The sequence below is a fragment of the Dryobates pubescens genome, chromosome Z (assembly GCF_014839835.1).
Source record: "Dryobates pubescens isolate bDryPub1 chromosome Z, bDryPub1.pri, whole genome shotgun sequence".
NCBI lineage: Eukaryota > Metazoa > Chordata > Aves > Piciformes > Picidae > Dryobates > Dryobates pubescens.
In genome coordinates, this window is record NC_071657.1 from 120,617,152 (window position 1) to 120,643,124 (window position 25,973).

The 25,973-nt window shown below is 63.0% G+C and overlaps 2 protein-coding genes across 2 annotated transcripts; one reads left to right on the plus strand and one right to left on the minus strand.

Moving 5' to 3' along the window:
- Positions 1-207: 207 nt before the first annotated feature.
- On the plus strand, positions 208-14,804 carry IMPDH1 (inosine monophosphate dehydrogenase 1). The gene is made up of 15 exons (XM_054177994.1): positions 208-319; positions 2,698-2,796; positions 3,016-3,064; positions 3,750-3,851; positions 4,373-4,447; positions 5,550-5,756; positions 6,640-6,727; positions 7,029-7,228; positions 8,125-8,215; positions 8,965-9,135; positions 9,626-9,769; positions 10,638-10,782; positions 11,387-11,530; positions 11,651-11,734; positions 14,684-14,804. The coding sequence occupies exons 1-15, from the start codon at positions 300-302 to the stop codon at positions 14,703-14,705; spliced, it is 1,641 nt and encodes a 546-aa protein (XP_054033969.1). The 5' UTR covers positions 208-299; the 3' UTR covers positions 14,706-14,804.
- Positions 14,805-15,718: 914 nt separating this feature from the next.
- LOC128899363 (PE-PGRS family protein PE_PGRS30-like) lies at positions 15,719-19,623 on the minus strand. The gene is made up of 3 exons (XM_054177853.1): positions 19,550-19,623; positions 16,955-17,958; positions 15,719-16,101 (listed from the first exon to the last, which is right to left on the minus strand). Exons 1-3 carry the CDS (start codon positions 19,621-19,623, stop codon positions 15,740-15,742), a joined length of 1,440 nt encoding a protein of 479 aa, XP_054033828.1. The 3' UTR covers positions 15,719-15,739.
- Between the last annotated feature and the right edge of the window lie 6,350 nt (positions 19,624-25,973).

Below are 25,973 nucleotides of genomic sequence, written 5' to 3' on the forward strand. Positions count from 1 at the left end.
GTGCTGTGTGCTGGGGTGTGGGGGGCGCACTGGGACGCACTGGTGTGTCCTGGGAGGCAGTGCTGTGTGCTGGGGTGTGGGGGGCGCACTGGGACGCACTGGTGTGTCCTGGGAGGCAGTGCTGTGTCCTGGGAGGCAGTGCTGTGTCCTGGAGCACTGGGACGCACTGGTCTGTACTGGGAGCGCTGGCGCCCGCACACGGTGCGCTCAGGGGCAGGGCTCCCAGTGAGCCCCAGCTCCTCCCAGTTAAGCCCCAGCACCACCCAGTGCCCGCCCAGTGCCCGCCCCTCACCGGCGCCATGGGCGAGGGGGAGCCCAGGTAACGGACTGGGAGTTACTGGGAGGGCGCTGGGGGGCACTGGGAGGCTGCCGGGGCGGGTAGAGGGAGGCGGGGGAGCACCGCTGGGGCGATACTGGGGGATACTGGGGGACGGAGGGGGGACGCTGGGTACTGGGAAGGCAGCAGGGGGGCGGTGCTGGGAGCATACTGGGGGATACTGGGGGTTGCGGGGGGGGCGCTGGGTACTGGAAAGGCGGCAGCGGAGGGCTACTGGGAGGCTACTGGGGGATACTGGGGGGGGTGGGACATCACGCTACGGGACGGGGCAGGGGGGGATAGGTTACTGGGCCCTGGCGTTGGGCGGCTACTGGGGCTGCGAGGAGGCTCTCTGGGAGACGATACTGGACGGTGCTGGGAGAGGTGACTGGGAGGCACTGGGGCTTACTGGGAGGAGGAGGAGGGGGAAGCTGCAGTGACCAATCCTGAGCCAGGAAACACCAATTCCCCCCCCTCCCGGTACCGCCCCGGTACCGCCCAGTGCCAGCCCAGTGCCAGCCCAGTGCCACGCCCTGCGCTGGGGCTGCTGCGGGCACCGCAACGCGCTGGGACCCCCGCACTGGGGAAACCGCGACCCCCCCATTGCTGGGACTGGGACACCCTGACCGGGACACCCCTACTGGGAAGGGGACAGCCCCCTCCATCCCGGGACACCCTCCCCCATCCCCGCCCCCATCCCCCAAACTGGGAGGCTCCCAGTAACGGGAGTCGCTCCCAGTAACAACCCGGCCAGTACAGGTGGGGAGATGGGGGGGCGGGGGGAGGTACCGGGAGGGGTTACTGGAGGCGGGGGGGGAGTTACTGGTGCCAGTGGAGGGGTCCAGGGTGGGTTACTGGTGCTGGTGGTGGTCCCAGTGCCGGGGGGGGGGGGGGGAGTTACTGGTGCCAGTGGAGGGGTCCAGGGTGGGTTACTGGTGCTGGTGGTGGTCCCAGTGCGGGGGGGGGGGGGGAGTTACTGGTGCCAGTGGAGGGGTCCAGGGTGGGTTACTGGTGCTGGTGGTGGTCCCAGTGCCGGGGGGGGGGGAGTTACTGGTGCCAGTGGAGGGGTCCAGGGTGGGTTACTGGTGCTGGTGGTGGTCCCAGTGCCGGGGGGGGGGGGGAGTTACTGGTGCCAGTGGAGGGGTCCAGGGTGGGTTACTGGTGCTGGTGGTGGTCCCAGTGCGGGGGGGGGGGTGGAGTTACTGGTGCCAGTGGAGGGGTCCAGGGTGGGTTACTGGTGCTGGTGGTGGTCCCAGTGCCGGGGGGGGGGGGAGTTACTGGTGCCAGTGGAGGGGTCCAGGGTGGGTTACTGGTGCTGGTGGTGGTCCCAGTGCCGGGGACGGGGGGGGAGTTACTGGTGCCAGTGGAGGGGTCCAGGGTGGGTTACTGGTGCTGGTGATGGTCCCAGTGCCAGGGGGGCCTACTGGTGCTGATGGGGGGGTCGAGGGAGGGTTACTGGTGTAGAGGGGAAGTTACTGGTGTTGATGGGTGGGTTGCTGGTGCCAGTGAGGGGGTGCAGGGAAGCTTACTGGTGTCGTGTGGGGGTTGCTGGTGCTGGTCCCGGTGCCAGGGTGAGGTCCCGGTACTGGTGGGGGGATTCTGGTGCTGTGGGAGGAAGTCCCAGTGGAACTGGGGGGCTTACTGGTGCCTGTGGGGAAGTCCGGGGGAGTTACTGGTGGTGCCCCCAGTGCCGAGGGGTGGCCCAGTGGTACAGATATGACTTACTGGTGCTGGGGAGGGGGTTGCTGGTGTCGGTGGGGGAGTCTGGGTGGGTTAGTGGTGTAGAGGGGAAGCTACTGGTGCCAGTGAGGGGAACTAGAGGGGCTACTGGTGCCAGGGGTGAGGGTTACTAGTGCCTGTGGGGGTGTTACTGGTGCCGGCAGGGGGTTCAGGGGGGTTACTGGTGCCTCGTCCCAGGGCCAGGAGAGGTCCCGGTACTGGTAGAGGGAGTGCTGGTGGCATGGGGGCAGGGGGGTTACTGGTGCTGGTCTTGCTGCCAGGGTGGGGGTGGGGGTCCCGGTACTGGGGCATTCCAGTGGTGGGGTTGCTGGTGCAGGGAGTGGTCCTGGTGCCCGTTGGGTCCTAGTGCCACCCCCTGTCCCAGTGCCAGGTTGGCTCCCACTATGGGTGAGGGTTGGGGAGGGGGTTGGTCTTGTAGGGGGGTGGTCAAAGTGCTGATGGAGGGAGGTTGCCGGTGCCAGTGGGGGGGTTACTGGTGTCAGTGGGGGTCCCAGAGCTGGCTGGGTCCTAGTGCCACCCCTGTGCCAGTGCCACCGGTAATGGGAAGGAGGGTTGGGGGGGCGGTTCTTAGGGTTTTGGGGGGGGGTGTCTTTGTCGTTGGGGGGGGGACAGTTCCCAGTTACCTTGCCCTTGTCCCCCAGTATGGCTGACTACCTGATCAGTGGTGGCACTGGTTACGTGCCTGAGGATGGGCTGACAGCCCAGCAGCTCTTTGCCACCTCCGAGGGTCTCACATACAAGTAAGTAGGGACCCCCCCCCCTTCCCTAAAATACATTTGACCCCCCCCAACTTTGAGTCATCCCCAGCCCAGCCCAGTTGGCACCACTAGGATGTGTGCCTGCCCCCAGTATGAGGCTGGGGGAGGTTTTGGGGGAGCTGAGGGGTTAATTCCAGGTGGGAGGAATCACATTAGGGACCCCCCCCTTAATGTCCCTCTGTGTCCTCCCCCACCCCACAGTGACTTCCTCATCCTCCCTGGCTTCATTGACTTCACAGCAGATGAGGTGGTGAGTCCTGGGACCTGCCCTGGGGTGACATCTCTGGGACAGCCCCCCCGGGGTGACATCCCTGTGCCCACATTGTCCCTCAGGGTGCTGTCCCTGTGTCCCCCCTACCCCACAGTGACATCCCCACGTTAAAGTCCCCCAGGGTGACATCTCTGCCCTCCCCCAACCCTAGGTAGTGTCCCCATGGCCCCCAGGGTGATATCCCTGTGACCCCTCTGCCTTGGATCACATCCCCCAGTCCCTCCCCGGGGTGACACCCCTGTGATTGCCCTCAAGGGTGACATCCCTGTGCCCCTCCGTGGATAATGTCCCCCCTCCTGGGGTGGCATCCTTGTATGTCCCTCAGGTGATGTCCCCAAGACACCTGTCCAGCCCTCCAGGGTGACATCTTTGTGTGGAACCCCCCCACACCCAGGGTGACATCTCTGTGCTCTCCATGGGTGACATCCTCATGTGTGTCCCCCAGGGTGACATTTCTACTCCCCCCCACCCAGGGTGACATCCTCACGTTCCCCCATGGATGATGTCCTCATATGCCCCCCCAGGGGTGACACCCCCATGTCATTGTCCCTGAGGTGCCAGCCTTGTCATCCCCAGGGTGCCACCTCTGTTCTCCCTACCCCCAGGGTGAGACCCCCATGTTGTCACCCTCTACTTGGTGACATCCCTGTCCCCTCCACCCCAGGACCTGACCTCAGCCCTGACCAGAAAGATCACCCTCAAGACCCCCCTGATCTCCTCCCCCATGGACACGGTCACCGAGGCCGAGATGGCCATCGCCATGGCGGTGAGCACTGGGATGTGCTGGGAGCCACTGGCAGGAGGAATGGAGGGGGAGCAGAGGGGCTCAGGGGCACCCAAAGGGCTTGGGGGGAGTTGGGGAAGGGTGGGGAGTGGGGTGGTAAGAGGAGTGTCAGGGGAAATTGGGTGGCACTGGGATGTCCTGGGAGGAGTAAAGGGGAGGAATCAGAGGGGCTAAGGGGAACCCAAGAGGGGTTGGGGGGCACCAGCAGTTGGGGGTTCTTGGGGTGCCCAGTCTATTCCAGTCTGAACTGGAAATCCTGGGTGCCCTCTCCAGGCATATTTTGGGGGGTGCCTACCTAGGAGGGAGGTGTCCAGGGCGCAGAACTGGTTGGTGCAGGGCCTGGCTGCCCACCCCAGCTTGAACTGGGCATTCTGGTTCCCTAAAGCCAGTCTAAAGTGGGAATTCTGGTTTCCCACCCCAGTGTAATTTGGGGGAGGGGGAGCACCCACTTTTTGGGGGCGCTCCTTTGACCCCCACCTCCTCTGTTTTTTGTGCCCCCCCAGCTGATGGGTGGCATTGGCATCATCCACCACAACTGCACCCCCGAATTCCAGGCCAACGAGGTGCGGAAGGTCAAGGTAGGGGCACTGGGATGTACTGGGAGGTACTGGGAGGGGTCATGGGGGAGACATCAGGGGGGTTGGGGTGCACCAGGGGTTGGGGGGGTGTTGGGGAATGGGGTGGTAGGGGGGTACTGGGATGTCCTGGGAGGTTACTGGAGCAGGGTGGAGGGGACAACAGAAAAACAGCTTTTTGGGGGTGAAGTGGTACCCCAATTTTTTTGGGGTGCCCCTTCAATTTTTTGGGGTGCCTCCCCCAAACCCCTTTCTTTGGGTGCCCCCCACCCCAAACCTGCCCTTTTTGGGTGCCCTCCCCCCCAAACCTCCTTTGTTTTAGGTGCTCCCTACCCAAATTTCATTGGGGGCCACTCCCAAAACCTCCCTTGCTTTAGGTGTCCCCCACCCATCCTATGATCCCATCCCAACCCATCCATCCCTATCCATCTTACCCCATCCCATCCATCCCATTCCTATGATCCCATCCACCCCACCCCATCCCAACCCATCCATCCCTACCCATCCCATCCATCCCATTCCTATGATCCCATCCACCCCACCCCATCCCAACCCATCCATCCCTACCCATCCCATCCATCCCATTCCTATGATCCCATCCACCCCACCCCATCCCAACCCATCCATCCCTACCCATCCCATCCATCCCATTCCTATGATCCCATCCACCCCACCCCATCCCAACTCATCCATCCCTATCCATTACCCCATCCATCCCATTCCTGTGATCCCATTCCCATCCACCCCAACCCATCCATCCCTATCCATCTTACCGCATCCCACCCCATCCATCCCATTCCTATGATCCCATTCCCATCCATCCCTATCCATCTTATCCCATCCCACCCCATCCATCCCATTCCTATGATCCCATCCACCCCATCTCATTCCCACCCCAGCCTATCCCATGGGTAGGATGGATGGGGTGGGATGAGGTAGGATGGATGGGGTGGGGTGGATGGGAATGGAGTGGGATGGATGGGAATGGGGTGGGATGGATAGGGATAGGATCACAGGGATGGGGGGTGGGGCACCTAAAAGAAGGGAGGCTTTGGGGGTGCCCTTCCCCTTAATAACTGACTTTTTGGGGTGTGTGTCCCCCAAGAAATTCGAGCAGGGCTTCATCACTGACCCGGTGGTGCTGAGCCCCACGCAGACGGTGGGGGACGTGTGGGAGGCGAAGGCCAGGCACGGGTTCTCCGGCATCCCGGTGACGCAGACCGGCAGGCTGGGGAGCAAGCTGGAAGGGATGGTGACCTCCCGGGACATCGACTTCCTGGGAGAGAGGGACCATGGGATGAGGCTGGGAGAGGTGAGGAGGGGGAATGGGAAGGGAAGCCGGAGGGGAAGGGATGGGGATGGGGCGGGAGTGGGGTGGATGGGGATGGGATCATAGGAATGGGACAGGTGGGGTGGATGGGGAGGGGATGGAGGGGGTGGGATGGGATGGATGGGCAAGGGACCATAGGAATAGGATGGAGGCACTGAGGTGGGGGTGGGATAGGGTGGGGTGGATGGGGATGGGATGGAGGGGGGGAGTTGGATAGATGAGGATGAGACCATAGGAATGGGGTGGGATGGAGTAGGATGGATGGGGATGAGGTGGGGTGGGGTGGGATAGGGTGGGGTGGATGGGAATGGGGTGAGATGAATGGGGGGGGGGTGCAATGAGGTGGGATGGGGATGGGATCATGGGAATGGGATGAATGGGGTGGGATGGGATGGATGGGGATGGGATCGTAGGAATGGGATGAATGGGGTAGGATGGATGGGAATGAGATGGAATGGGTGGGGTGGGTTGGGATGGATGAGGATGGGTGGGGTGGGATAGGGGTGGGATAAGGTGGGGTGCAATGGGAATAAGGTGGCATGTGGTAGGACAGGACAGATGGGAATGGGATGAGGTGGGATGGGATAGATGTGGGGTAGGGATGGGAGAAGAGGGTGGGATGGGGTGGGATTGAATGGGTGCAATGGGGTAGGATACAGGATTGGGATGTTGGATGGGGTTGTGGGACAGGGATGGGAGAAGAGAGCAAGATGTTGGACAGGGAATGGATGGAGAGGAGGTGGGACGAGAGGGATGAGATGAGGGATGGACTGGGAGAGAGTGCAGGGATGGCATGGAATGAGGTGGGACACTGGGATGGGATGAGGTGGGATTGGGGTCCCCAGTGACAGTGATCCCCCCTCAGGTGATGACCAAACGCAATGACCTGGTGGTGGCACCTGCTGGCATCACCCTGAAGGAGGCCAATGAGATCCTGCAGCGCAGCAAGAAGGGTACAGGGAGACCCCAACCATGGGGTCACCTCTTGCCATCACCCCAGGGTCACCTCTGTGTTCCCTCATCCCTTGGGGTGTCACCTCGTCACTGGGGTCTACTCCACATCGCCTCCATCCTCCAAGGGCCACCTCCCACCTCCCTTCATCCCCATCCCTCGTTGTCTCCCCACCCCTCGACGGTCCCCACCCCTCGCTGGTCTCCGTCCCTCAGCCTCCCCCATGCCGTGATGCTCTCCCCGCCTCGACCTCCCCCCGCCCCGTCCTGACGCCGTCCCCCCGTGCCTGTCCCCCGCCGCAGGCAAGCTGCCGATCGTCAACTCCAGCGACGAGCTGGTGGCCATCATCGCCCGCACGGACCTGAAGAAGAACCGGGAGCACCCTCTGGCCTCCAAGGACGGCCGCAAGCAGCTGCTCTGCGGGGCGGCCATCGGCACCCGGGAGGACGACAAATACCGCCTGGACCTGCTGGTGCAGGCCAGCGTCGACCTCGTGGTGCTGGTGCGTACCGGGAGGCACCGGCACCGCGGGGCAGCCCCCTCCCGGCGGCCGTGCCGGCGCTCGGCAGGCTGCCGAGCCGAGGGTTGCTCCGCGCCTCGCTCCCTGCCCTTCCCGGGGGCTCCCGGTGGCCCCCCTCGGCTTTCCCAGTGCCCTCCCCGCGGTGCCCTTCCCTTCCCTCACAGTGTCCCCCGGTGCCCCCTTTATGCCATCCCAGTACCCACCCAGTAAGCTCCCCAATGCCCCTCTCTGCCCTCCCAGTGCCCCTAGTTCTCTCCCAGTGCTCTCCCGGTGCCCTTCCATTTCCACCTTAATGCCTACCAGTTCCCCTCTTTGTCCTCCCTATGCCCCTAGTTCCCTTTCAGCGCCCCTTTGTGCCCTCCCAGTGCTCCCAGATCTCTCCCAGTGCCCTCCCATTCCCTCCCTGTGCCCCTTTGTGCCCTCCCAGTGCTCCCAGATCTCTCCCAGTGCCCTCCCATTCCCTCCCTGTGCCCCTTTGTGCCCTCCCAGTGCTCCCAGATCTCTCCCAGTGCCCTCCCATTCCCCCCCAGTGCCTCTTCGTGCCCTCCCATTCCCTCCCAGTGCCCCTTTGTGCCCTCCCAGTGCTCCCAGATCTCTCCCAGTGCCCTCCCATTCCCTCCCAGTGCCCCTTTGTGCCCTCCCAGTGCTCCCAGATCTCTCCCAGTGCCCTCCCATTCCCTCCCAGTGCCGCTTTGTGCCCTCCCAGTGCTCCCAGATCTCTCCCAGTGCCCTCCCATTCCCTGCCAGTGCCCCCTTGTGCCCTCCCATTCCCTGCCAGTGCCTTTTTGTGACCTCTCAGTGCCCCCTAATTGTCTCCCAGTGCCCTCCCATGCCTGCCCTGTGCCCCCCATCACGTGCCCCCCCCGTGCCCCTCCCAGGACTCATCTCAGGGGAACTCCATCTACCAGATCAGCATGATCCAGTACATCAAGCACAAGTACCCGGAGCTGCAGGTCATCGGCGGCAACGGTGAGCTGGGCGCGCTGGGAGGCACCCTGGGGAGGACTGGGAGGGAAGTGGGGAACTGGGGGTTACTGGCAGGGAGTCATGGGGAGGATTGGGAGGGAAATGGGGGCGCTGGGAGGGAAAAGGGGAGATTGGGAGGGAACTGGGAAGGAGCTGGTGAACTGTGGGTTACTGGGAGGGCATAAAGGGAGGATGGGAGGGTGCTGGAGGGCATTGGAAGTGAACTGGAAGGCACTGGGAAGGAAATGAGGGCGTGGGGGGGAATTGGAGGGCACTGGGAGGGAACTGGGGCACACTGGAAGGCACTGGGAGGGCATGAAGGGGGCACTAGGAAATAAATATGGGGGGGCTGGGAAGGGACTGGAGTATGGGGGGGCACTGGAAGGGAAGTGGGAGGGCATAAAGGGGGAATGGGAGGAGACCAGAGGGCATTGGGAGGAAACTGGGAGGGAAATGGGGACCCTGGGAGGACACAGGGCACTGGGAGGGAACTGGAGCACACCAGAAGGCACTGGGAGGGCACTGGAAGGGCACAAAGGGGACACTGAGAGGGATTTGGAGGGGGAGAGGAGATGGGGACAATGGAGGGAAGTGTGGAACTGGGGTGCACAGGCAGGGACTGGGGGGCACTGGAAGGGCAGTGGGGTTACTGTAGGGGGAGGACTGGGAGGGAACTGGGGCTACTGGGGGGGGCATAGAGGGGGAACTGGAGAGGCACTGGAATCTAATGGATGCCACCAACCCCTTCCCAGTTGTCACTGCTGCCCAGGCCAAGAACTTGATTGATGCTGGGGTGGATGCCCTGAGGGTGGGCATGGGCTGTGGTTCCATCTGCATCACCCAGGAAGGTAGGTGCCACCTCCCCCGTGCCACCCAGTGTCCCCTAACCCCACCACTGGCTCCCAACTGGGAAGGGTTTTGGGGTGGTGGGGACACAAAGTGAGTGGGCATTGGGCTGTGGTGCCATCTGTGCCACCCAGCAGGGTGAGTGCCACCTTCCCAGTGTCACCTTGTGTGTCCCCTCGGTGTCCCCAGTGCTCTGTGTCCCCTCTGAGGTTGCTTTTAAGGGTACGTTGTCCCCTCCATGTCCCCCTGTGCCACCTCTTTGTTGCTTCTGTGTCCCAGTGTGTCCCCCGTCCCCCCAGTACTCTGTGTCCCCCCTGAGGTGACTTTAGGGCTGTCCCTTCAGTGTCCGCTCTGTGTCCCCTCTGGGGGGGCTACAGAGGAGCTGTGTGTCCTCAGTGTCCCCTCCCCGCCCCCCAGTGTCCCCTGCACGTTCCCTCTGGGGTGGCTTTCGGGGCGCAGGGCACCTGGCTGTCCCCACCGTGCCCCCCTGCCCCGCTCTGGGGTGAGTCCTGGGGGTGCCAGGCGCCGGGGCTGGCGGCAGGGGGGGTGACAGCGGTGTCCCCTCAGTGATGGCCTGTGGGAGGCCGCAGGGCACGGCTGTCTACAAGGTGGCAGAGTACGCCAGGCGCTTCGGCGTGCCGGTCATCGCTGACGGCGGCATCCGCACCGTGGGGCACGTGGTGAAGGCCCTGGCCCTGGGGGCGTCCACTGGTAAGTGTGGGGTGGGCGTCGAGGGGGCACCCACGGAGGTGGCAGAGCTAGCATCGCCTGGTGGGCACCAAGCTGGCAGCGACTTGGCACTGTCGCCGGTGGCAGCCTGGCACCAGCCTGCACCTGTAGTGATGACCACCCTGGCACCACTTGGCAGCCATGAGGGCAACCCTCCTGGCAGCCATGGAGCTGACCATCCTGGCACATGTGGCGCCTGTAGTGGTGCCCCTTCTGTCACCAACCTGGCACCCACCGTGTCCCCTGGCACCAAGCAGCACCCATAAAGGTGACCACCCTGGCACCACTTGGCAGCCATGGAGCTGACCATCCTGGCACACCCATAGTGGTGCCCATTCTGTCACCAACTGATGCCCGCCTTGGGGAGTCTTGAGACCATCATCTTCCTGTACCTACCCTGATGCCCATCCTTAGGGTGTCATCCATCTGTACCCCCACTGCTGCCACCCTGGTGTCCATCCTTAAGGTCTCACTCACTGCTGCCACTCTGATGCCCACTTTGAGAGTGGGGCTCCTGGTTGTCCCCCCAGTTTTGGGAGTGTACCCCATGACCACCACCTCCCTGTACCTACCCTGCTGGGGTCCCCTCTCTGTACCCATACTGCTGCAGACTTCAGGGGTGCCCTGTGCCCACCCTGGGGGCAGGGAGGTCTCATGATGTTCCCCCCACTGTTCCCCCCCCATCACCCTACCCCCACTTTCAGGGGGTGCCCTGCAACCACCACTTCCTCTTTCTCCACCCTGATGCCCTCGTGGCTGCCTCTGTGGGCTCTCCCTTGTACCCATTGATGCTGAGTGATGCCAACCACGGGGTGGGGGGGGTCCCCCCTAATTTCTGTGCCCCCCCCAGTGATGATGGGGTCCCTGCTGGCTGCCACCACGGAAGCCCCTGGGGAGTTTTTCTTCTCGGAGGGGGTTCGGCTCAAGCAGTACCGAGGCATGGGCTCCCTGGATGCCATGGAGAAAAGCAGCAGCAGCCAAAAACGTTACTTCAGGTACCACTTTGGGGGAGCCCGGGGGGCCCCCCAAGTTTTTAACCACCCCCCAGGCCTCCAGTGTCATTGTGTGTGTCCCCCAAGTCAAGGTGACAAAGCGAAGGGGGCTGGAGGGGTAGTGGGAGCCATGTAGGACAAGGGGTTCAGCCATCAATCCATCACCAAGAGGCCTTCTGGGTGGCTCTAAGAGGGGATTGGGGGGGTCCCCAATATTGGTCCTCCCCCTAATGTTATTGTGTGTCCCCCCCAAGGCAAGGTGACAAAGTGCAGGGGGCTCAAAGGGTGGTGGGAGCCATGCAGGACAAGGGGTTCAGCCAGAAAGTCATCACTGGGAGGGCTTCTTGGGGTGGGGTTTCAGGGGCCGGGGAGGGGTGCTCCCCAATATCCTACACCCCCCCAACGACATTGTGCCCCCCTCCCCCGAGTTAAGGTGACAAGGAGCAGGTGGCTCAGGGGGTGGTGGGACCCATCCTGGATGAGGTTTTCAGCCATAAAGCCATCCCTAGGGGGAGTCCTGGGGAGGTTCTGGGTGCCTCTGGGATGTTCCTGTGGGGTCTGGGTGGTCTGGGGGGCTCCTAATTTTCTGTGTCCCCCCCCACACCAGTGAAGGTGACAAGGTGAAGGTGGCCCAGGGGGTGTCAGGCTCCATCCAGGACAAGGGCTCCATCCATAAGTTCGTTCCCTACCTGATCGCTGGCATCCAGCACGGCTGCCAGGACATCGGTGCCAGGAGCCTCTCGGTCCTGAGGTGACTCTGGGCTGGGGGGGGCGCGGAGGAGGCCTTGAGGGGGGTGGGAAGGGGTGGGGGGACTGTTGGGGGGGGGGGCACAGAAATGTTGTTGTGTACCAAACTGGTGTCCCCAAACAGGTCCATGATGTACTCAGGGGAGCTGAAGTTCGAGAAGAGGACGATGGCAGCACAGATCGAGGGGGGGGTCCATGGCCTCCACTCGTAAGTGGCAGGGGGGGTACTGGCAGGGTACTGGCAGGGTAAGGGAAGGGCTGGGACAAGCTGCTGGGGGGCACCACGTCAGATATGGGGTGTGTGGCACACACTCCTCCCACTCCCCCCACTCGCCCCCCAACCTGCCAGCTTTGCGGGAGGGCACACACAGCCCAGTGCCAGTTTGGGGGGGGCAAACCAATTACCCCAGTGCCAGGTGTGGGGGGCACTCCCAGTTACCCCAGTGCCAATTTGTGGGGGGCACTCCCAGTTACCCTAGTGCCAGGCAGGGGGACACTCCCAGTTACCCCAGTGCCAGTTTATGGGAGGCACTCCCAGTTACCCCAGTGCCAGGTGTGGGGGGCACTCCCAGTTACCCCAGTGCCAGGCAGGGGGGCACTCCCAGTTACCCCAGTGCCAGTTTATGGGAGGCACTCCCAGTTACCCCAGTGCCAGGCAGGGGGGCACTCCCAGTTACCCCAGTGCCAGTTTATGGGAGGCACTCCCAGTTACCCCAGTGCCAGGTGTGGGGGGCACTCCCAGTTACCCCAGTGCCAGGTGTGGAGGCACTCCAGTACCAAACTGGTGCAAGCTGGGAGCAGCAGCTCCTTTAATTCAGCCCTGGGGAGTGGGGCTTGTACAAGGGGGTGGGGCTTGTTGTATCCGGGAGAGCTGATTGGCTGGGTGCCGATTGGCCCGCTGTGGGGTGGGCTCAGCTTGGCCAGCCAATGGGACTGCTGGTTTGGTTGATTGAGGAGGTCATTGGCTGTGATGGGTTGGCGGGTTGAGGTACTGGTTGGCTGGTCCCGAGGTGCTGGCTGGCTGTGGCTGGTTGGCCGCTGGAGATGCTGGCTGTGGTTGGTTGGGATGCTGCTCGGTTGCGATCGGTTGGCTGAGCTGTTGGTTGATGCTGATGGTGGTTGGCTGTGGTTGGTTGATTGTGGAGCTGCTTTCTGATGGGCTGGCTTTGAGGTGGTGGTGGGTTGTGGTTGGCTGGTATGGTGGTTGGTTGTGATTGGCTGGCTGGCTGAGGTGCTGGTTGGCTGTGATTGGCTGGTCAAGATGCTGGTCAGCTGGCCAGGATGTTTATGGGCTGTGATTGGTCGCATGGTCGAGGTGCTGGTTGTCTGTGATAGGTTGGTTGTGATGGTGATTGGCTGTGATTAGCTGGCGTTTGGCTATGGTTGGTTGACTGGTTGCTTGAGGGTCTGTGATTGGTTGGTTCAGATGGTGGATGGTGTTTGGCCGTGATTGGCTGGCTGGTTGAGGTGCTGAATGGCTTTGGGTGGTTGGTTGAGGTGCTGGATGGCTCTGGTTGGTTCCCTAAGGTGCTGGTTGGCTGTGGTTGGTTGAGGTGCTGAATGGCTTTGGGTGGTTGGTTGAGGTGCTGGATGGCTCTGGTTGGTTCCCTAAGGTGCTGGTTGGCTGTGGTTGGTTGAGGTGCTGGATGGCTCTGGTTGGTTCCCTAAGGTGCTGGTTGGCTGTGGTTGGTTGAGGTGCTGAATGGCTTTGGGTGGTTGGTTGAGGTGCTGGATGGCTCTGGTTGGTTCCCTAAGGTGCTGGTTGGCTGTGGTTGGTTGAGGTGCTGGATGGCTCTGGTTGGTTCCCTAAGGTGCTGGTTGGCTGTGGTTGGTTGAGGTGCTGAATGGCTTTGGGTGGTTGGTTGAGGTGCTGGATGGCTCTGGTTGGTTCCCTAAGGTGCTGGTTGGCTGTGGTTGGTTGAGGTGCTGGATGGCTTTGGGTGGTTGGTTGAGGTGCTGGATGGCTCTGGTTGGTTCCCTAAGGTGCTGGTTGGCTGTGGTTGGTTGAGGTGCTGGATGGCTTTGGGTGGTTGGTTGAGGTGCTGGATGGCTCTGGTTGGTTCCCTAAGGTGCTGGTTGGCTGTGGTTGGTTGAGGTGCTGGATGGCTTTGGGTGGTTGGTTGAGGTGCTGGATGGCTCTGGTTGGTTCCCTAAGGTGCTGGTTGGCTGTGGTTGGTTGAGGTGCTGGATGGCTTTGGGTGGTTGGTTGAGGTGCTGGATGGCTCTGGTTGGTTCCCTAAGGTGCTGGTTGGCTGTGGTTGGTTGAGGTGCTGGATGGCTTTGGGTGGTTGGTTGAGGTGCTGGATGGCTCTGGTTGGTTCCCTAAGGTGCTGGTTGGCTGTGGTTGGCTGGTGAGGTGCTGGTTGGTTGAGGTTCTGGTTTTGCTCTGGTTGGTTAGCTATGGTTGGTTGAAATGCCTGTGCCAGGTAGTGCCAGTGCCAAATGGCTCATCGAGAGTCCAGTGCCAGGGTTGGGTGCCAGGCAGCTTGATCAGATCATGGTGCCAGTGCCAGGTGGTGCTGGTGGCAGTGTCCGTCTGGATCATGGTGCCAGTGCCAGGATGCTTCCTTGAGTACAGTGTTTGTGCCAATGCCAGTGCCCTCAGGATCATGGTGCCAGTGCTAGGCAGCTTGGTCAGACCATGGTGCCAATGCCATATGTTGCCAGTGCCAGGTGCTGCCGTCGCCAGCGTCCACCAGGATCATGGCGCCAGTGCCAGGCAGCTTGGTCAGATCGTGGTGCCAGTGCTGGTGCCAGGGGAGCTGTTATTCAATGGGGGGGTTGCTGGTGCTGCCAAGGTGCCAGGGTGACCATGTCCCTTCTCTCTCTCTCCTGCCCGCGCCTCCTCCGTAGCTTTACAGTGCTGCCATGTAAGTACCAACTTGTGCCCACCCTGTGCCCACCCAAGGAAGTGGTGGGGTGGGGGGTGGTGATGGCAAGGCTTTGGAGCGGGGGGTGCCAGTGTGGGGTGGGGGAGTGCCAGGCTGCTTAAGTTGGGGGGGGCATGGCACCTCATAAATCCCCCCGCTCCTTTCCCCAAATTCCAGCCAGGATCTGACGTGGTGCCCAGTGCCAGCAGGTAGGGGGATGCCAAGGGTGCCAGGGGAGGTGCCCTCGAAGTGACACCCCCCACACTGTGTTTTCTCTCCCCCCCCAGATACGAGAAGCGGCTGTACTGAGGAGGGTGCCCGCAGTGCCACCCCCACCCGGCAGGACCCCCCCGGACCCTCCCGACGGCGGTAGGTGCCAGGTTGGCACCCAGGCTGGCATTGCACTATGGGCTGGAACCCCTCTCCCCCCACCAGCTCACTCCCCCACTCAAATTTTGGTTCTGGGCCCCTCCCCCCTCCATGCATTGGTACCACCCCACCCATGGTGCCAGGGCCACCCCTTAGATTGGCACCCCCCGAACTGTGGTGCTGGGGACCCTTACACACACCTTGGCACCCCTTCAATATTGGCATCCCCTCACCGTGGTGCTGGGGACACCTCACACCCCCCCAGAAAAGGGTGCCTGGGGGATGCCCAGGGTGCTGTAGGGGGAAGAATGTAGCTGGGTGGCACCCTGGGGGGCATCCTGGGGGTACCCCCTCCCCCACATACCAGCCCTCCTGTTCCCTCCCAAAAAGGGAGGTGGGCACCAGGACTGGCACCAAACTGGAAGCAGGGATCAATAAAGTGCTGGAGCATCAGCTTGCCTGTGACTGGCATGAGTCGGGGGCACTGTGGGGGCACAGGGTAGCACGGTATGGGGTGACCCACTGGGAATGAGTTGGCACAGTGTGGCACAGGTTGGCACACTGTTTACAGGTTGGTGCACCAGGAATGGGTTGGCACACTGAGAATGGGTTGGCACAGGTTGGCATCTCACGTTGTGGAGATGCCCTTACCCACCCTAGCACACCGTGTGCCTGCCTTTACCCACCTTGGCACAGCTTTTCACTCCACAGCCATCCCCTGGCACATGATGGGCACAGCCTGGCATACCTTTAGCGTGCCCTGACACCCCATGGCAGAGGTTTACACCCCATGGGCATACACTTGGTCCAGTCTTTCACCCTCCAGCCATTTCCTGGCACCCCATGGGCTTAGCCTGATGCATGTTTGGCATACCCTGGCATGCCGTGGGCACAGCCTGGCACCCCCTTGGCACCCCCTAACACTGCTCATACCGCTCTCCATCCATCCTTGCCGTGCCACGGTGGGTGCCCATCTACAGCCTGGCCCGAGGTGCCCCTTCAGTCAGCTTCAGGAAGGCCAGCAGTGCCCGGCGGTACTCCTGGGGGTGCCAGCGTAGGTGGGCAGCGTGGCGCGAATGTTGCCAGCCCACGGCGTGGGCACGGATACCCAGGGCTCGCCAGCCGGCCAGCAGTGCCCGCAGGGTGGCTGCCTGGCTCAGCTCATCGTCCAGGCTGTAGAAGAGGAGGAGGGGGCACCGCAGCGGGGTGTTGGCAAAGGCTGCCCGCGCCAGTGCCAGCTCCCGGCCCACGCAGCAGCCCAGCGCCCACAGGTAGAAATGGGCACTGGCACGGACGATGGGGCGAAGGGCAGAGGAGGGCACCGCGTTGGCAAGGCCTGTGGGGAGAGAGAGGAAAGGGGTGGGGGGCACTTTGGAGACTTGGCACCACGCAACAGGCGGCGACCCGTGCTGGGCATCAGCCTCCCGTGGGTGGCACTGCCAATGGGTGACAGCAGTGCTGGGCATCAGCCTCCCGTGGGTGGCACTGCCAATGGGTGACAGCAGTGCTGGGCATCAGCCTCCCGTGGGTGGCACTGCCAATGGGTGACAGCAGTGCTGGGCATCAGCCTCCCGTGGGTGGCACTGCCAATGGGTGACAGCAGTGCTGGGCATCAGCCTCCCGTGGGTGGCACTGCCAATGGGTAGGAGAGCATGATGGGTGCCACCTGGCCATGGTTGGCAGTCCTGATGGATGGGCACTCCACAATGGGTGGCACCTCTGATAGTGGGTGCCCCATGAATTGTTGGCACCTCATGGTGGGCATCACCCCATGATAGGTGGCACCTACAATAGATGGAATTCCAGAGTGAGTGGCACATTGTGATGGGTGCTACTTTGCCACGATTGGCACACTGTGTTGGGTGGCACCTAGCTAGGGGTAGCTTGCACCCTATAATGGGTATCATGCCACAATGGGCATCACCCAGTGAAGGGCATCACCCCACCACAGCTGGCACCAACAATGGGTGGCACCAGTGATGGGCATCACCCCGTGCCAGGTGGCACCCCTTGATGTTTGGCACCCCATGGCGGGTGGTACTGATGATGGGTGGCACCTCATGATGGCTCTCACTCCATGAGAAGTGGCACCAGCAATGGATTGGCACCCACCATGGCTGACCCCACCAACGGGCATCGCCCTGCCCCCTCCTGTGCCACCCTCTGTGCCAGCTCCCTGGCACACTCACCTCGTGCCATGTCCCCAAAGTCGCCGGTGACCAGGCTGTCGTAGACGATGCCCTGGAAGCGTGGTGCCAGGCGTTGGCACTGTCCAGGGTGCTGCCTGAGGAGCAGCAGGAGCTGGGCAAAGGTGTAGGCACCTGCCGAGATGGCATGGACCAGTAACGGGCGCCCGGCCAAGGCACTGGCACCAGCTGCACCAGGGCTGGCACCGGTGCCCAGACAAACAGTGTTGATGCCAGTGCCACCAGCAGCACCACCAGCACCACTGGCACCAGCAAGACCAGTGTCAGCACTACCATCCTTGCCAACACCCTGAGTGCCACCACCAGGGTGATCAGTGCCACCAGCGCCACCATCACCATTGCTGCCACCAGCAGGACCAGTGCCACCGCTGCCAGCATCCCCACCACCATGAATGCCACCTTCACTATCACCACTGTGCCCACCAGCCAGACCAGTGCCACCATCGCCATTGCTGCCACCAGCATGACCACTGCCACCAGCATGGCCAATGCTGCTGCCACCACCACCATGAGTGCCACCATCACCACTGTGCCCACCAGCCAGACCAGTGCCACCATCGCCATTGCTACCACCAGAATGGCCAATGCCGCCGCCACCACCACCATGAGTGCCACCATCACCACTGTGCCCACCAGCCAGACCAGTGCCACCATCACCACCCCCAGTCCCCCCAGTTTCCCCCTCCCCATCCTCCAAGGCCCTCAGCAAGCTCTGTGCCAACCTCTGTCCCCTTTGGGGCCGCAGGAAATGCCAGGCCTTGGTGGGCACCACCAGAACATCCAAGCCGTGCCCGAGGTACCACCTCAGGTACGGCCAGAGTTGCCCTGGCTGTGCCCCCAGCCAAGGCAGCAGCACCAGAAGGAGCCTGGGTCCGGGTGGGTGGGGTCCCGAGGGGGGACCCCCCAAAATCTGGTACAGACGCATGGAGCCCCCCAGTGGCGTCACCTGCACGGGGGGCACAGTGTCCTGCTCCCTGCCCTCCTGCCTGCGGGGAGACAGAGAAAGGGGGGTGAGCCACACACCCCCAAAATATGGGGGGACCCCCAAATAGTGGTCAACACCCCCCAAAATATGGGAGACCTTCCCTCAATGTGGGATCCCCCTAGATATGGGGACCTCCCCAAGAGAGGCCAACCCCCCCAAAATACAGGGGACCCTCCCCAAATGTGGGACCCCCCAAAATATGGAACAGAATGGAACGGAACAGAACAGAATGGAATGGAATGGGATGGGACGGGATAGACTAGACTAGACTAGACTAGACTAGACTAGACTAGAATAGACCAGACCAGACCAGGTTGGAAGAGACCTTCAATATCATCAAGTCCAACCTATCACCCAACACCATCTAATCGACTAACCCATGGCACCAAGGGCCTCATCCAGGCTCTTCCTAAACCCCCCCAGTGACGGCGACTCCACCACCTGCCTGGGCAGCACATTCCAATGGGCAATCTCTCTCTCTGCAAAGAACTCCTCACCTCCAGCCTAAACCTCCCCTGGCACAGCTTGAGACTGTGTCCTCTTGTTCTGGTGCTGGGTGCCTGGGAGAAGAGACCAACCCCCACCTGGCTACAACCTCCCTTCAGGGAGTTGTAGAGAGCAAGAAGCTCTCCCCTGAGCCTCCTCTTCTCCAGGCTAAGCAGCCCCAGCTCCCTCAGCCTCTCCTCACAGGGCTGTGCTCCAGACCCCTCCCCAGCTTTGTTGCCCTTCTCTGGACACCTCCCAGCAGCTCAGCATCCCTCCTAAACTGAGGGGCCCAGAACTGGACACAGGACTCAGGGTGTGGCCTAAGCAGTGCTCAGCACAGGGCACAATGACCTCCCTGCTCCTGCTGGCCACGCTGTTCCTGATGCAGGCCAGGATGCCATTGGCCTTCTTGGACACCTGGGCACACTGCTGGCTCATGTTCAGCTGGCTGTCAACCAGCACCCCCAGGTCCCTTTCTGCCTGTCTGCTCTCCAGCCACTCTGACCCCAGCCTGTAGCTCTGCATGGGGTTGCTGTGGCCAATGTGCAGGACCCGGCACTTGGATGTGTTCAGTCTCATGCCGTTGGACTCTGCCCATCTGCCCAGCCTGTCGAGGTCCCTCTGCAGAGCTCTCCTGCCCTCTAACAGATCAACTCCTGCCCCCAGCTTGGTGTCATCAGCAAATTTACTGATGATGGACTCGATGCCCTCGTCCAGATCATCAATAAAGATACTGAACAGGCTGAGGCCCAGCACTGACCCCTAGGGGGCACCACCAGTGACTGGCTGCCAATGGCACCCTCCTGAATGTGCCCCCCCCCCCTTTTAAATATGGGGGTCCCCCAGACCCTGGGGGACCCTCCCTAAATGTGGGACACCCCTAAAATATGGCCCTGTCCCGAATGTGGGGACCCCCCCTGAATATGGGGGAACCCCTAAATATGGGGACCTCCCCCCTCCATGTGGGACCCTCCTCCAATATGGGGCACTCCCAACAGAGATCAAACTCCCCCCTGCCAAGTATGGGACCACCCCCCCAAAATATGGGGGCCCCCTAGATGTGCCTCAGTCCCCTCCAGTTGGTGGTGGGGGATCCCAGTGCTCACCCCGAGGCGGGGAGCAGCAGCAGGGGGTCCGGATCCATCAGGGGGTCCCAGTCCAGGGCGGTGTCTGGCACCATTGTGGGCACTGGGAGGGAACTGGGGGGTACTGGTTGGTACTGGGATGGGGTTGGGGTGCTGGGCTGGGTACTGGGGGGTACTGGGCTGGGTACTGGTTGGTACTGGGATGGGGTTGGGGTGCTGGGCTGGGTACTGGGGGGTACTGGTTGGTACTGGGACAGGTGTCGGGGTGCTGGGTGGGTACTGGTTGGTACTGGGGGGTACTAGGCTGGGTACTGGGACAGGTGTTGGTGTGCTGGGTGGGAACTGGTGGGTGCTGGGTGGGAACTGGTTGGTACTGGGGGATACTGGGACAGGTGTTGGGGTGCTGGGGTGCCACTGGTGGGTACTGGTAGTACTGTTTGGCAGTGGTAAGCTGCTGGGGGGTACTCAGCTGGGTGTCAAGGGGTATTGGGGTGTGTGCCAGTGGGTGCCAGGGGGGTTTGGGGGTGGGTGGGTGCTAGGGTGTGTGCCAGTGGGTGCCAGGGAGATTTTGGGGGGGGGGTGTGCTGGGGGGGGTGTCAGGGTGCCAGGGTGGGTGCTGGGGTGGGTGTCAGGATGGGTGCCAGGCTGCTGGGGTGGGTGCCAGGGGGGTTTGGGGGTGGGTGGGTGCTGGGGTGGGTGTCAGGATGGGTACCAGGCTGCTGGGGTGGGTGCCAGGGGGGTTTGGGGGTGCGTGGGTGCTGGGGTGGGTGTCAGGATGGGTGCCAGGCTGCTGGGGTGGGTGCTAGGGGGGTTTGGGGGTGCGTGGGTGCTGGGGTGGGTGTCAGGATGGGTGCCAGGTTGCTGGGGTGGGTGCCAGGGGGGTTTTGGGGAGGGAGGGTGCTGGGGTGGTGCTAGTAGGTGCTGGGGGGGGTTGGGGTGGGTGTCAGGGTGTCGGGGTGGGTGCTGGGGTGGGTATTAGGGTGCCAGGATGGGTGCCAGTAGGTCCTGGTGGGTGCCGGTGGGTGCCGGTGGGTACCGGTGGGTGCCCGGGGGCCGCTGGTTGCCAGGCGCTGGGTGCCGGGTCCTGCTGGATGCCAGGCTGTGGCGGGTGCCGGGTGCCTGTGGGTGGCAGTGGGTGCCGGATGGTGCTGGGTGCCAGGTGCCGGCGGGTGGGTGTCCGTGGGTGCCGTGTCCGGTGGGTGCCAGGCGGACTCGGCCCCGGCAACAGTTACAAAACTCCATTACACAACGCCCTGGCGCCGTGCCACCGCCACTGCCGGCAACACCCACGGGCACCTACTGCCACCCACTGGCACCCGCGGGCACCTGCTGCCGTCCGCCGTACTTAACCGGCTCCCACGGGCACCCGCTGCCACCTATGGCACCTTTATAGCCACCCACCGCACCCCAGGGCACCCCAACGGACACCCACTGCCCCCCCGCTGCCACTCACTCTCACCTACTGTCACCTATGGCACTTTCACGGCCACCCACTGCACCCCAGGGCACCCCCGTAGGCACCCACTGCAGCCAACTCTCACCCACTGCCACCCACGGCACCCCCACTGGCACCCACTGCCCCCTGTTTCCACCCACTCTCACCCGCTGCCACCTACAGCACCTTCATGGGCACCCACTGCCACCTCTCTAGCTTCCCAGTGCCCCCTCCAGCTACCCTATAGCCCCCCAGTGTCCCCTCCAATGCCACCCGCCGCTGGCACTGGTAGACCAGCACGTGTGGCACAGTGACACAGAGTGGCACAGAGGTGGCACGTGAAGTGAGTGGCACCTAGATGGCACACGGAGTGGCACAGGTAGTGGCACAGAGGTGGCACACGCGGTGACCTACGCGGTGGCACCGCTTGGTGGCACCTGCAGCCCTTGTCCCCAGCCGGTGTCACATGCCCCCAGGGCTGGCACCTCCCGAAGTGTCACCCTGTGGCGCTCACTCGAGCGTGCCATGACCTAGTTCCTGCTGCCACCCGCCCGCGGGGGCATCCAAGGGCTGGCACACCCCACCCCCATCCAGTGCCACTGCCACATCCCACCCCCCCCAGTGTCTTTGTCACCTTCCTCCCCTCGGTGGCTCTGCCCCTACCCACGCCATGTGCAGCGGCACACGTGGGGGCACAGGAAGTGGCACAGCGGTGGCACATGCAGTGGCACATGGTGGCTCATGTGGTGGCACTGGTGGTGACACACATGAAGTGGCACATGAAGTGGCATAGGTGGTGGCACATGAAGTGCCACATGTGGGGGCATATGAAGTGGCACATGCAGTGGCACGTGAAGTTAGTGGCATCTAGATGACACATGGAGTGGCACAGGGGGTGGCACATGGAGTGGCATGGGGGTGGCACATGGAGTGCCACATGTGGGGGCATATGAAGTGGCATGGGGGTGGCATGTGAAGTGGCACAGGTGGTGGCACACATGTAGTGGCATGTGAAGTTAGTGGCACCTAGATGACACATGGAGTGTGTCACCTGCACAGTGGTGGCACAGAGGTGGCACAGGTAGGGGCACACGAAGTGGCACATGAGGTGGCACAAAGGGTGGCCATGCTGAGCTGAATGGGGCCAAACTGGGCCAGGCTGGACCAAGCCAAGCCCAGTCAAGCAAAGCTGAGCTGAGCTGGGCCAAACCAAACCCAGTCAAGGAAAGCTGAGCTGGGCCAAACTGAGCCAAACCAAGCTGAGCCAAGAACAACCAAGCCCAAATGAGCCCAACTGAGCCAAGCTGAGCTGAGCTGGGCCAAGCTGAGCTGAGCTGGGCCAAACTGAACCAAGGCAAACTAAGGCAAGCCAGGCCAAGCTGAGCCAAGCTGGACCAAGCTGAGCCCAGCTGGACCAAGCTGAGCCCAGCTAAACCCAGTCAAGCAAAAGCAAGCTGAGCTGGGCCAAGCCCAGCCAAACCAAGCTAGGCAGAGTCCAACTGAGCCAAGGTGGGCTGAGCCAAACCAGGCCAGACCAAACCAAGCTGAGGCAAGCTGACCTGAACTGAGCCAAAGCAAACGGAGCCGAGCCAAGCCAGGCCGGGCTAAGCCAAGCCAAACTGACCCAAGCCAAACCAAGCTGAGCCATGCTAAGACATGCCAAACTAAACCCAGCTGAACTGAGCCAAATCAAGCTGAGCTGTGCCCAGCCGTGCCCAGCTGAACCAGGCTGAGCCGAGCTGTGCCAAGCCGTGACCAGGTGAACCAAGCTGAGCCCAGCCGTGCCAAGCTAAACCCAGCTGAGCTGAGCTGTGCCAAGCTGTGACCACCTGAACCAAGCTGAGCCCAGCCGTGCCAAGCTAAACCCAGCTGAGCCGAGCTGTGCCAAGCTGTGACCACCTGAACCAAGCTGAGCCCAGCCGTGCCAAGCTAAACCCAGCTGAGCTGAGCTGTGCCAAGCTGTGACCACCTGAACCAAGCTGAGCCCAGCCGTGCCAAGCTAAACCCAGCTGAGCCGAGCTGTGCCAAGCTGTGACCACCTGAACCAAGCTGAGCCCAGCCGTGCCAAGCTAAACCCAGCTGAGCCGAGCCGTGCCGAGCCGTGCCAAGCTAAACCCGCTGAGCCAAGCTGAGCTGTGCCAAGCTAAGCCCACCCCAGCCGAGCCGAGCCGTGCCGAGCTCCGCCGGCAGCGCTGGGGGCGGAGGAGGAGGAGGCTGAGGAGGGGGATGGGGAGGGGGAGGAGGAAGAGAGGAGGGGGGGCGCTCAGCCCCGCCCGGAGCTGCTCTGCCCGAGCCGGGACTTGGAGCTGCCGCTAACGGTGGGTGCTGGGTGCGGGGTTTGGGGTGCGGGGGGCGTGGGTGTGCTGGGTTTTGGGGTGCTGGGGAGGGCTGGGTGCGAGGGGGTGGTGGGTTTCAGGGTGCTGGGGGTTGAGGGGGTGCTGAGTTTTGGGGGGCTGGGGGGTTGGGGTTTGGATTGGTTGCGGTGCAGGGTGTTGGGGTGCCGGGGTTTGGGTGCTGGATGCTGGGGGCTGGGTTTGGGGGGCTGGGTGCTCCGGTTCGGGGGGTGCTGAGTTTTGGGGGTGCTGGCTGCTGAGTGCCAGGGGCTGGGTTTTGAGGGGATGCTGGGTGTTGGGTTTTGGGGGGCTGGGTGCTCGGATTTGGGGGGGGGGCTGGGTTTTGGGGAGGCTGGGTGCTAGGTTTTGGGGGGGCTGCATGCTGAGTGCTGGGTTTTGGGGGGCTAGGTACTTGGGTTCGGGGTGCTGCTGTTTTTTGGGGGTGCTGAGTGCTGGCTGCTGGGTTTTGGGGGGCTGGGTACTTGGGTTTGGGGGGTGCTGGGTTTTGGGGATGCTGAGTGCTGGCTGCTGGGTTTGGGGGGGGCTGGATGCTGACTGTTGGGTGCTGGGTTTTGGGGGGCTGGGCGTCGGGGGCTGGGGTGCAGAAGGTCCAGGGGGTGCTACATGTTAGGGTGCTAAGTTCAGGGGTTTGGGGGCTGCTGGGTGTTTGGTGCAGGGTTTTGGGGTGCCAAGGTGTAGGGGGTGGGAGCCCACGAGGTCGAGAGGGTGCTGGGGGGGTGGGGCTGAGCACTGGGGTGCCAGGTGCTGGCTTTTGGGGTGCTGGGGGGGTTGTTGGGTGCTGAGTATTGGGGTGCTGGGTGCCAGGGAAGGGGGCATTTGGGGGTGCGGGGGGAGCGTTGGGTGCTGGTTTGCACCCACTCGGGCACATGGTCCTGGGTGGGTGGGTGTGTGTGGGGAGGGTTGGTGTGCGTGGGGGGAGTCCATTTGGGGTACAAGGGGAAGGGGGGGGGCGGGAGTGTGCTCAGCACCCAGGGGAGGGGGTGTCTGGGGTGGGGGTCACTGGCTGCCAGGGGGAGTCCCTGGAGGGGTCCCTTGGTAGTCCTTGAGTCGCGGGGGGCCTGGGGGGAGGACGGGGGTGTCACTGGGTGCCAAAGAGGGGGTCCACTGGGGGTCCTGGGGTGCTGGTGCCTGAAGGGGTCACTGGATGCCAAGGAGGGGGGGGCCTTTGGGTGCCAGGGGATATCTCTGGGTGCCTGGGGTGTCACTGGGTGCCAGGGGGTGTCACTGGGTGTAAAAAGGGGGTCCCTTTCGGTGCCAAGGGGGGGGGGTGTCTCTGGGTGTCAAAGGGGGGTCCGTTTGGGTGCCGAGGGGGTGTCTCTGGGTGTCTGGGGGTGCCACTGGGTGTCGATGGGGTGGGCAGGGTCCCTGGGTGCCAGGGGGCTGTCACTGGGTGCCAAAGGGGCTCCCTTGGGGGTCCTTTGGGTGCCGGGGGCGGATCTCTGGGTGTGTCACTGGGTGCCGATGGGGGTGGGGAGGGTCCCTGGGTGCCAGGGGCGGTATTTAAGGGGGTCCCTAGGTGCTGGGGAAGGTCACTGCGGGGGGTCCTTGAGTTCTTAGGGGGGGAGGGATGTCGCTGGGTGGCAAAGGGGGTCCCTTGGGGGTCCTTGAGTTCGGGGGGGGGAGTGTCACTGGGTGGCAAAGGGGGTCCTTGGGTACCGGGGAGAGTGTCGCTGGGTGCCAGGGGGAGTCCCTGGGTGCCAAACGGGGTCCCTGGGTACCAGAGTCGTCGGTGGGGGTGGGGGGCAGTTAGTGCCAGCGACGGGTGTGGTGTGCCAGGTCCCCGTGTGCCAAGCCCCCGTGTGCCCTCCCCCACCTCACCGTGCCCCCCACACCCCCACTGTGTCACATCGTATCGGGTCCTCACCACGGTGAGGTGACAGCGAGGTGACACCGCTTGTCACATGGATTAGAGGGACCTGGCACCGCGTGGGGGGGACACACACAAACACACCCCCCCGGTGCCAACCTCACCTCTTTTGTTCTGTCCCCTTCCCCCCCCCAGGCAGCTCCGACCGGTGCCACCTCCCCGCTGGTGTCCCCAATGGCCCCCAAAGGACCAGGGGGGGTCCTGCTTTTATTACTGACCCTGCTCTGCTTGTCCCCCCCCGCCACCTCTGCCCCCCATCGCCCCCCCCAGCCCCTAAATGACCACCCCCAGCCCCCAAACGGCCCCTCCCAGGCTCAAAATGAGGCCCCTCAGCCTCCGAAGGACCTCCCCCAGCCCCAAAACGATGCCCCCACCCCCCAAAACGACCCCCCCCGGGACAAAACCGACCTCTCCCACCCTCACAGCGACCCCCCCCCGGTCCTCTCCCTCAACCTCGGCCTCAATTTTAAGCTAAAAATGCGAGGTCCCCCCAGAGGTTCCCCCACAGTTGGATCGCCCCCCACGAAAAGCCCCCTCCCCACCCCTGTGCCCCCCCCCCCAATTCGAACCGGGGTCAGGTTTTGCTGAAGAAGCAGCTTCTGGGGCCCCCCCGGAAAAATTAAAGGGGTCGGAAGGCGGGGGGGGGGCTTTAAATCTTGGGCCGCCCCACCCCCCCCAATTGATCGCGGCCCCTTCCTCGGTGTCCCCCCCGCCACCCGGGGACAAAGAGCTGGAGGTGGCCATCGCCATCGATCTGACAGCGGGGGTGGACCGGGGGGGGGGCGCTGT

Coding starts and splice junctions, on each gene's coding strand:
- IMPDH1 (XM_054177994.1), top strand. CDS start 300: ATGGGCGAGGGGGAGCCCAG. Junction 4,448..5,549: donor ACGAGGTGCGGAAGGTCAAG/GTAGGGGCACTG, acceptor GTGTCCCCCAAG/AAATTCGAGCAGGGCTTCAT. Junction 6,728..7,028: donor CCTGCAGCGCAGCAAGAAGG/GTACAGGGAGAC, acceptor CCCCCGCCGCAG/GCAAGCTGCCGATCGTCAAC.
- LOC128899363 (XM_054177853.1), bottom strand. CDS start 19,623: ATGGTGCCAGACACCGCCCTGGACTGGGACCCCCTGATGGATCCGGAC. Junction 17,959..19,549: donor CTGCTGCTCCCCGCCTCGGG/GTGAGCACTGGG, acceptor GTCTCCCCGCAG/GCAGGAGGGCAGGGAGCAGG. Junction 16,102..16,954: donor CTTTGGGGACATGGCACGAG/GTGAGTGTGCCA, acceptor CTCTCCCCACAG/GCCTTGCCAACGCGGTGCCC.